The sequence below is a fragment of the Macadamia integrifolia genome, chromosome 13 (assembly GCF_013358625.1).
Source record: "Macadamia integrifolia cultivar HAES 741 chromosome 13, SCU_Mint_v3, whole genome shotgun sequence".
Taxonomy (NCBI): Eukaryota; Viridiplantae; Streptophyta; class Magnoliopsida; order Proteales; family Proteaceae; genus Macadamia; species Macadamia integrifolia.
In genome coordinates, this window is record NC_056569.1 from 22,765,271 (window position 1) to 22,776,159 (window position 10,889).

The following is a 10,889-nucleotide window of genomic DNA, read 5'->3' on the forward strand; positions in this document are numbered from 1 at the left end:
TAGACCGACTCGATTAATAAACGTGTTGGGCTTGATCCTAGCCCGATTAGCCTAACACATTTACAAGCCTGACTTGAACCGACTCTTTTAAGCTCGATCCTTTGGTTGAATTTTTTTTATTTTTTTTTTTTTTTCTGTTATGCTGTTGGTATTTGGTGCTAAGGCTATGTGATATGGTGGAGATTGTTATCTTAACATTAATTTTCTTCAAGCATAGTTTAATTGATATGGGTTACATAAATTAAAGACCTAGTACCTTAGTAACTTAACTGCTTTGCCTATTTTTGGCTTAATCCATTTTAATTGTGGAATCTTTTTTTCTTATGTCTATCTTTACCTCATTTTATTGGTATTCTTCTTCATGCACATTTAAGAGACCAATTTTAAAGAGGGTCTGTTTAAATGCGTTTAAGATTAAATAGGCCTATAACCTAGTTAATGCCCATTTATGATAGTTTGATTAGAGCCTGAGACCGACTGACTTGATTATCAAACTTATCCCTTATTAAGCCTGTTTAGCTACATGGCGGTTTCCGGTTCAGCCGTAGAAATTATCCGAACCCAACTAGGTCCGACCGACCCGGCCTGACTGCTTGTCACCCCTGAATTTCTATGGCCTTTTTATACAGAAAAGACGACATTAACTGTTAACATATCAGATGATACCACCGCGATCAGGTAAGAGATGAGTCTGCAAGTGCATAGGGAATGTAATTTTTTTGTGTTTTCAATTGGATTTGTTCATGAATGGTCTTTGTAAATCGTTAATGTTTTGGATTTGAACTTCGTTTTCTGTTCATAACCCATCTACTATCTTATAGGTTTATCTTCTGGTATCGAAGCAATTGGGTTGTTAGGGTTTTAGGTTTTTAATCTTCTATTGTATTTTCTTTTTGTCTAAATGAATTAGATTTCGTATTCTATTCATAAATCATCTACTATCTTAAAGTTTTATCTTCTGGGATCGAAGCAATTGGGTTGTTAGGGTTTTAGGTTGTTAATCTTCTATTATATTTTCTTCTTGTCTAAATGAATTAAAAGAGGGTGATGTACCTTTTCATGTTTGATTGATTGGTTTTTTTCCGAGGAGCTGAGAATTGAGATGGTTTGTGAGATTATGTATTAGCCCTTTTGGTTCTTACATGTTGGATGTTGATGGCATTAGATTGATCAAACTTGTGTTTCGTTGAATAGCGTCTATTGAATTGGGTGGTTATAATGATCTGCATAAAACTGAACTATACGATATCTGCTGCACGGGAATATAGATATTATACGCAAATATTGGCTAGAAGCGTTTTTGTTGTACCTTGCCACTGTTGTAGTATTCCTATCGAAATTCAAGACTCTGGATGAATTTCCTTGTGACCTTAAGAAACAAGGAGAGATGATAAGTAAAATGGGTTTGTATCTGAGTTAAGTTGCATGTGAAGTTCAGTTTTCAAAATGATAGTATCATTGGCACAAATGATTGTTTTGCATGCCCATCTGCTGTTCTTCAGGGATTTCTGACTTTTTATGTTATATTTCTTGAACTTCCCAGCCCACTTGTTTTAACGGTTCCATTATTATTCCTTTTTCAATTCAGAAATTTTGGTTTCTTGGGTATTCAACTGTGAGATTGGGATTTTCATTAGTGTAGAGACATTAAAGTCCCTCCTAGATAATTTTGGTTCTCTGCTTGTATTACACTCTGTTGTACTCTTAATCATTGGGAAAAAAAGTTACTTACCTGGGAGGATGTATTATCAGTGAGGAAATAGCAACCGACAATAAAAGTTGTTTTAACTGTGAAGGATGAAAATTTTGTTATTTGAGTATTATCTGCTCTTGTAATTATCAAGCATGTTCTCTCTTTGTTGGATTCATATTTGCCTCTGTTGATGAAGCCTTGTACCCTTACTCCATGTAGTCCAGATTTTCCAAGATGTATACTTTTAGAAGGAAAATCCAGAAAGACAAGGATGTCGAGCCTTCTGAGTTTGAGGAGTCAGTTGCTCAGGTCATTCCCACTGCTTTTAACTCTTACCTTGTAACTTAGTGTATATTACCCCATGATAATCAGCCTGATTCCATTGTGTTTGCAGGCACTCTTTGACTTGGAGACTAGCAGCCAGGAACTCAAAAGTGACTTGAAGGATCTCTACATAAATTCAGCTGTGTAAGAAAGTGAACTGCCTATATAGCTAGACATGGTTTTAACTTCCATGGAAAGTCAATTTTTTTTTTTCTTTTTGCATTCTTGCAGTCAGATGGATGTTTCAGGGAATCGGAAGGCTGTTGTTGTCCATGTTCCCTACAGACTTAGGAAAGCTTTCCGCAAAATTCATGCTAAGCTTGTCAGGGAGTTGGAGAAGAAGTTCAGTGGCACGGTACTTGAAGCTTTACTTCCCACTTCCTAATGATGATTTGTTTCCATTTTCATGTACATACTTGAATTTATTTAAAAGGGGAAAAAATGATCCTGTTATTGGGAGGCCCTAAGACCTTTCATTGATTGTAAATTTGGATGAGACCTAAGCTCGAAGAGGTTAAAATGGAAGCCAGTTATGATATGGGAATTAGTCACTAAATCAGCACCATGACCCTCCTCAAGAAGACTTCTACTTCAACTTGTCAGTACTGAAAAAGAATTGTTGGCTTGACACTGAAGCCAAGTTCTCCTATATCTGAAGATCGTGGATCTCAGTTTTCTGAATGCATGCATCGTTATCCTCTAACAGAAATCATATTCTTTGATTTGTATGCAGACAAGAATATTTAATTGACTGTTCATGTTACTAGTTTGACAGCATCAACAACGAAGAATGATTAAGCATACCTTCTGTAAAACAACAAAAAGTTGATACTTGATACCCTTGATCAAATGCCATTGTTTTGGGTTAAGATCCTAATCAAATAACGAATGGCAATTAATGGCATTTGCATGGGTAACTATTGCAATGGGATATAGACTATTGAGTAGGATGTGTTAATTGGATCCAGGATGATGTATAAATTTAAGGCTTTCATAGAATTATTCTTTATTAGTGGACAGTCTTGTGGCACAACAGTTAAGTTGCACTATTGTAACATATTGGTCACAAGTTTAGAACTTGGAAACAGCCTCTCTTGCGTAGCAGGGGGTAAGGCTGCATACAGTTGCCCCCTCCCAAACCCTGCAGTAGTGGTAGCCTCGTGCTCTGTGTAGCTCTTTTCTTTATAGAATTATTCTTTATTGGTCCAGTTCTTTTTTTTTGCTTCCACTTATCTATATGATCATTTGGTAGGAAGTGATCATTATTGCCACCCGAAGGATTTTGAGACCTCCAAAGAAGGGTTCTGCTGTTCAGCGACCTCGCAGCCGCACTCTAACTGCTGTGCATGATGCCATGCTGGAGGATATTGTTTATCCTTCAGAGATTATTGGGAAGCGTGTCAGATACCGCATTGATGGGTCCAAAATAATCAAGGTATAGCCTGTTTGTTCATTCTAGTGTTGTACTGTAGCTGCTTTTGTATTTAGTTTGTTATTTTGAGCTATGAGTTCTTTTCTATATTGGTTTTTATTCTGCTTCTGTAGTATAGTGTGCTAGTTTTCTTCCTCTGTTTCCTGCCCTAATAAGCTGGTGTCTCTGGTTTGTGGCAGATTTACCTGGATGCAAAGGAGCGGAACTTCACTGAATTCAAGTTGGAGACATTTTCAGGAGTTTACCGGAAGCTTTCAGGGAAAGATGTTGTGTTTGAGTACCCAATTACAGAGGCATAAAAGGCGTACTGTGTTATCATGCATCTCTATCTCACTGTGATGCTGTTTTGTTCTTGATTATGTTTTCTTATTGGTGAACTGAAATTTTGCTTGAGCTTTTGGATTGAGGTCATTTTCATTCAGGAAGTGCGATGGTCTTATACCGTGAAATGTGAGACTTTGTTCTTGTAGGAGACTGAAATTTTGCTTTTCAAAGTAAACTTAGTTAATCTTCTGGTGCTATAGAAACTCCTACTAGCAGTGCAGAACTGGTTTAACTGAGCTGCTATTTAGATGAAGGTAAACTGGAAAAGAATTCGGGGGCTAATGTGAGGCTGCAGGTATAATTTTTCAAACTAGTTATTTTATCTTTTGGATTGACAGATTAGATATTTCTACTATTTAATTTTCCCTTGATTTAATGATTGATAGTGTAGGCGGTCAGTAATATTTAAGGAAGAATGCTACCCGCTGGTGCAGGTACACGCTTAGACATGGTGATTGTGGAATGATCATGTTGCCCCTGTGTGGAAGATGCTCCCATGCACCCTGCCATTGGCATGCATGCTGGTGTGTAACTGTGCTAGCAGGGTTCTCTTGCCCTAGCCTATACTAGCCTATGCTAGTTAGCTTTCATTGTGTTCATCTCTCCTTCCCCCCCAACCCCAAATGAGATGTCAAATCTGCCTCGTGGAGGAGAGAGAGAGAGGAGGCACTAGCATATGTTATATAGCTGGACAAGGAACTTAATCCCATATTTTTATTTGGGAAAAGAACTGTCTAAAACTGTGGCTTATGTTAGTGTTTCCATGTATTTCTCTCTCCTCCCTATGTGAAAGACATCTCTACCCTTTATTTTGGGAGAGGAAAGGAATAGACACGGGACGTGCTGATGATGTAGGCCAATTTCGTGGGCAGAAATTCATTTCCATTATTTATCATAATTTTTTTTTGGGTGTTTGGTATGATTTTTGACTTATATTTCTGTTTAAATATAAAGTGGATTCACTGAACAAGTGGCATTGAGAAAGCACAAATGAGGAAGGAGGGGGTTAGAGGGGTAATTTCATGTGGAGAGAGAGAGAGAGAGAGTGCCGTCTACCTTTGGCTCATAGAACCTTTTTCCTAATGTAAAATAGGTAAGAGTTCTTGAAGCTGAGATAGGGTACATTAGCACCTGAGTGTTTATGTGTTTCTCTCTTCAAAAGATCTTGCTGCCCTCTAAATATGGGATACCATTTTGTCGCACTACAATGGTGTGTTCTACTATGCCGTTTGCGAATATACCCTGCATAATATAATGGGGAGCACACTAACATTTTGTCACCTGTTATGATTGTCAATCCTATGTTAAGTCTATACCATCTCGAGACCCTTATTGGGTTCACACTGTAGTTTCTCTTGCTCCCTTGTGTTTCTCTCTTCTTATAAAATGGCCTATTCGTCCCTATTGATTCAATTGAAAGGGAGGAGGAGGTGACTGGGTCTTGCACGGTGAGGAGCCATGGACCAGATCATTGTTAGCAGAAACGTCGTTTTAAACGCGTTTTCATTTTTTATCGTTTAAAACATGTATTCCTTTATGCTTACCAAAGATAAGGGAAAAAATGGTAAATGATAAGCATTCCCGTTCTAAACATGTTTAAAACGTGTTTTCCTTTTTTTGACGTTTTTTAAGACTGGATTTGTTGAACATAGTGTTTACGTAATTGATCATCTCTCTCTCCCGAACTACGATCGATCTGATTCATTCGTCAATTTGTGGCTAACTCAAATGATTTATATTTCTCATAATATCACATTCAACTCAAATTCAATGCATGGATGCAATATCAAGTGATACATTAGTTGAAAAAGTGTTTCTAAAGTAATGACTCTCAAATCCAATTGAACATACATCACTTCGAGAGTGTATTGACTATGTTGACAATAATGAACAACATAATCGAGCCACGTTGCTCAATAAGATTTTGGACATGTGTGGTATATGAATTTAGAATGGTGTTGGATGATATTCAATGGTATGTCTCAAAGCTTATAATAAGACATGCAGACATATATATATATATATATATGTTGGATATTGTTGTTGTTTTGAACATTAGATGCAGGTATTCATATAATAATTCCTTAATTTATGAGTATATTATCATTTTTTTAGTTCTGTTTGTTTAAAATCCATACCATACAATCTGTTTTCCATTTTTTACTGTTTTCTATTTATTTGAACTTTTATTTGGCCATATCGTTTGAAAATTTTTTCATTATTTAAAATTCATACCGTCCATTTCCATTTCTTTTGACTATGCTCGAGATTGAAGTGTGTTTAAAGTAATTAATTACATCTGTACAAGAATGACCAGAGATGGATCGTTCCAGTTCAGACTTCAAAGGGCCTATTTGAAGGGTTCTAGTTGCGGACCGATAGTTAAGCATATAAGTATTAGGGGTAGTGGTGATAAATGATAACAGATTGTGGCATTTATGGACTGACAGTGTAATAAAGCCATCTAAAACCATCCAACATGGTGGATCTGATGGGTTCGATAGGATTGCCAGTCGGAGTAGTTTCATGGAGCGAGAATTATCTTTTCCCAGATAGGAATACACTAAATTGGAATCTTAGTATCGATGGAAAATGAAAAAATGTGCAAGAGATAAAATTGAAGAAAATACGAAGAATGGAACTGTGCTGGACTAGGGATGATGTGGCCGGAGGCGATGAGGCAGCGACCATGGGTCCTTGCCTTAGGGTAAAGGACGAATTTATGATCCTCGAGCATTTTCTAGTGGTGTGGGCGAAGAAAAGACAAAGCAGACTCTCCCAAGATGCAACCTTGCAGCAGTTACCTCGCTTCCCAATCTTGACTTCCCGACCGTTTGCTTCTGGCTGCTCTGCCTCTTCAGATCGGGAACCTTTGCGGATGGTTCATCATGAATCATAGGCCCTCATACTATCCATTGGGCCTTGGGTAGTCGTAAGGAAACCCTTCATCCACCATGGCATTATCTCTGACAACAGCCTCAACTCCTCCATCATTTTGATTTTAGGATTCTTCTGCCGCTCATCTCCCCAACGCCACGGGTTGAAATTGTCTGCAATTCCGATCTCGTACAATTCCGTGTAATACCATCTTCAGGCGGTGACATGTGTATTGATACTAATACAATGGTCCAGATATGATACAACTAATAAAATATTAAATCAGTGAAAAGACATTTAAATCGAATCTTGACCATTGCATTGGTATCAATACACGTGTCACCCTGAAGGTGGTATTTCACGGGATTGTACGAGATCGGAATTACAGGCAATTTTTTTCCCAACGCCCACCCATTGTCTTTCGTCTATTGGTTTGATCCTTTCAGAGCGCCTGACAAGCATGATATTTTTTTTCTATATCTCTAGCGATTTTAGGGCGATCATCATGTAGCTTATTGGTTCCCTTTACCATCATTGATGGCGTTCACATTTCAATCCTTAAACTCAGATCAATGTTCAGCAGAGCGGGTCGCATTAGATCTATCAAGGGGATGGAGATTCACTTTCTCAAGGATGCATCTATAAGAGTTCCATTCTCCAAAGTAATCATATAGTCACAAATTGATAATCTCCACTGGATGTACTATGAGCAGGAACTCCTAACATCCATCTTTTCCAAGGCTGGGCGATGCATCGAGATCGAATGTCCATCGGGTACAGTCAACTCGTCGAACTATCCTGTAGCAAGATTGATTTTCGATTAACCTGGGAGCTCCTACGCCAACCCAAGTCCCCTTTTCTTATGAAAGCCTACCACAACAAATCTACACTAATTGCCTGAGAATTGGACACCATGGAGTAGATTGTCCATTTAAAACCGCATCAAGAATACTTACGTGCTCTAGCGCAAGGTGATTCGGAAGCGGAGCTAGCTCTTCTTCCCAAGTCGGCAGTCCCACCAAGAAGAACCAGTCTGCTAACAGAGGTAAGTGTGGTTTATGATGAATTCTTTGCCACAGATGGTGCTACCCATCAAATTAACCCTAAGGAGCCAAAAGAGCCACACAAGGATAAGTCTCCACCAACTTTCCCCCAAAAAATAAAGAATGAGATACTTCAGAGCATCATCCATATTGCATTCGAGCTTGGGATTGAGTTACCCCTTACAACCATCAACACAAGAAAGGTAATGAAGGATTTTTTCAAATCTAATCCCATCATTAATCCTTGTGTGACTCCAACTATAAAATTTGGGATCAACTTCCTTCCTTATCTGAAACGGAACAATCAAGCACCTCATACACAACAAGGGCAGAATATGCGCACATCCAAAGTTCATACACAGATCATGAATCCCATGGGATATATACCGACATTCGCGTTCCAATCACAGGATTCCAATTTCAAGGAGACCTCAATACAAATCAAATACTGGTCGGTTTCAAGGACAATAAGGGAAAATCACCTATCATCACTTTTCCTAATGGAATTTCCTCGAAGGCATTCCTTTGCAGACTGGATTTGCAAGAGCAGAACCTAAGCTAGTCCTCCCAAAAAAGAGACTGGTGAATCTGGATGAGCATGATCCACTGTCATTGCAACTCTTTACAAGTGGCGAAGGAGAATCATCGAAGAGGACTCATTCTCATAAGGGCAACACTCAGACCTCCACTATTCGGAATGAATCTGAGGCTAAGGTGACTGGTCGTACTCAGCCGCCAGGAGGGTGTTACGTATGGGAGTCGCGGATGACGTGACATTGAGGGAGTGGGTTAGCAGTTATTTTTATAGTTTTATATTTATTTTCTAAATAGTTATTGGGTAGTTTTAGAGTTATATATTAGGTGAAAAGTGTCGTACATGGGTGGGTAGAGTCAATACTTACAAGTTGTAACTACTTACTATCTTATGAGAAAATTGCATCCTCCTCCCCTATAGTTTGTCGAAATTACGCATGGATCTAAGGGTTTGAGCGAATTATGCCCCCTCCTCTGAAGTTGATGCTGTGAGGATTATGTTAAGTTCAAACATGAAAACACTTAAATAACTTTTTATTAATCTAAGTCTTTTCCTGAGAGGACCATTATACCCTTTAGCGGAAATATCCATTATACCCTTTGGGAAAAAAACCAATAAAATGGGTATTGCCCTCAAAATAGAGAGTCGTTGGAGAAGGTTCCTCGTCTCCGATTGACAAGTTGAAGGTACCCTATTGATCGAAAAGTTGAAGGTTCTGACTCAGGTTCAAAAGCACAAATTTCATTAATTGGGTTATGTAAAACAGAGATCTAACATCTATGGCACTTGTTTGTAGATTTACACCAAGAGATGCAGAGTTATCAAACCCATCCACAGATATCCCCTCATCATTGGACTCTCCAGCCAGCAAAGACCAATTCAAGCAATCAAGATGACACCAGACCACCATTATCATCGAGGAGATCTCAGAACACAGGCAGCCTAAATATGGATTCAACCTTACAAGATCCAGCGACTGACCCTAAAAAGTCCTATCGTAAGAAATCCAAAAGGAATATCAGGCGATGGATCAACTAGACCTTTCAGCAGAAGATCGAATCTAATGGAGAAAAGCATCAAAACTGTGGAGTGAACAACAATTAAAAGTTGATCATAGGAAAAACGGAGTTGTAAAGAGAGATTTTGCAATTTTGCTTTCTCTTATGCTCTAATGATGATGAAATTGGTGAGGAAGAAGACGATCCTGAACGGTTTGATTGTAGCTTCAATCGAAGCTTTGGTACCTCGATAGAGTAGAGCGAGCAAAGTTTGAGGATTGAAGAATAAAGTATGAGGTTGCAGAAGAACTAAGTTGAATAAGAAGCTTTTGGATGAAAGAGACGATAAGAGGATTTCCCCCTTTCAAACTCATTTTAAATGAAGGGTATTTCAATCACTTCACTTCGTTATGAGGGTATTTTAAGTATAAAAAAATGACCTCACCATATAACATATTCAAATTCACGGTCTTTAACGGATTGGACTCAAATGTAAGAATGTTTCATGCTTCAGGGGAGGGGGTGTAATTCGCTCAAACCCTTGGATCCACGTATAATTTCGGCAAACTATAGGGGAGGGGATGTAATTTCCCCTTATCCTATTAAATAGAGATAATCTTGAATGAAAAGGCAACATTGAATGACAATTGGTTCCTATGTTTTTTCTATTTTGAGAAGGAGGTCATGACTTCCTCAATAAGAATAAGAGGTTGGCTACCTCTCAATTAGCCAAGACATAATAGCTTTGCCAGTAAAGCTATCTATCCTTTAATTTTCTTAATTTATTTCTTTTTTTATCTTCTTCCTTCTATCTCCTATTTTCTCTCTGTTTTACTCACTTTATCAACATCCTAAGAAGGAGATCGGCCACACACGCATCGAGGGGTATCAGAGCCAGATAAACGATGGTGGAGGAGGAGTCTTTTAGTGTGTACAAGTTTCTTCTAAGGAGTTCCTTCACCGATAAATTCATAAGAAGAAAGTTTAAATCCTTATTCATTGGCAAGGTTTTCACGGTTGAAGCAACTTGGAGGTTTAGAAACCATGAAATTCAAATTCCTACAAGTGGTCTTGAGGACAAGACCCATTTTAGGGGAATGGATTTGTTACGTACGGGAGTTGTGAGTGACATGGTATGAAGGGAGTGGGTTAGTAATTATTTTTATAGTTTTTTATTTATTTTCTAAATAGTATTGGGTAGTTTTAGAGGAGTTATATATTACGTGGGTAGGAGTCATTACTTAAAAGTTGTAACTACTTATTATCCTATTTAATGGGGATAATCTCGAATGAAAGGCAAACTTGAATGACAATTGGTTCCTATGTTTTCTCTATTTTGAGAAGGAGGTCATGGCTTACTCTATAAGGCCAAGAGGTTGGTTACATCCTAATTAGCCAAGACGTAATAGCTTCGTCAGTAAAGCTATCTATCCTTTAATTTCCTAATTTATTTTCTTTTTTATCTTCTTCCTTCTATCTCCTATTTTCTCTCGTTTTACTCACTTTATCAACATTCCAAGAAGGAGATAGGCCACGCACACATCAGAAAACCATGAAGTTTCTAGCGATCAACTGTCGAGGGATTGGTCGACCCTCAAAGAAGCGGGAAATCTGCCTACTAGTAAATAAACACAAACCACTTGCTTTTTTTTTTTTGAAACAA

General features: G+C 38.2%; 1 protein-coding gene across 3 annotated transcripts; it reads left to right on the forward strand.

Moving 5' to 3' along the window:
- Positions 1-637: 637 nt before the first annotated feature.
- Positions 638-3,970, forward strand: LOC122058800 (40S ribosomal protein S7-like). Of its 3 annotated transcripts, XM_042621483.1 has the most exons (7): positions 661-678; positions 736-739; positions 1,913-2,002; positions 2,088-2,161; positions 2,249-2,372; positions 3,270-3,452; positions 3,629-3,970. In XM_042621483.1, exons 3-7 carry the CDS (start codon positions 1,928-1,930, stop codon positions 3,746-3,748), a joined length of 576 nt encoding a protein of 191 aa, XP_042477417.1. In that variant the 5' UTR covers positions 661-678; positions 736-739; positions 1,913-1,927; the 3' UTR covers positions 3,749-3,970. The 3 variants fall into 3 exon arrangements, with proteins under 3 accessions (XP_042477418.1, XP_042477419.1, XP_042477417.1); XM_042621484.1 differs by lacking the exon at positions 736-739 and having other exon boundaries at positions 638-678; XM_042621485.1 differs by lacking the exon at positions 736-739 and having other exon boundaries at positions 656-678; positions 1,918-2,002.
- Positions 3,971-10,889: the final 6,919 nt, after the last annotated feature.

Bases quoted from the DNA above. Each gene is read 5' to 3' on its own strand.
- LOC122058800 (XM_042621484.1), top strand. From the start codon at position 1,928: ATGTATACTTTTAGAAGGAAAATCCAGAAAGACAAGGATGTCGAGCCT. The intron at 2,003-2,087 runs GTCATTCCCACT...TTGTGTTTGCAG, and splicing joins TTGAGGAGTCAGTTGCTCAG to GCACTCTTTGACTTGGAGAC. The intron at 2,373-3,269 runs GTACTTGAAGCT...ATCATTTGGTAG, and splicing joins AGAAGAAGTTCAGTGGCACG to GAAGTGATCATTATTGCCAC.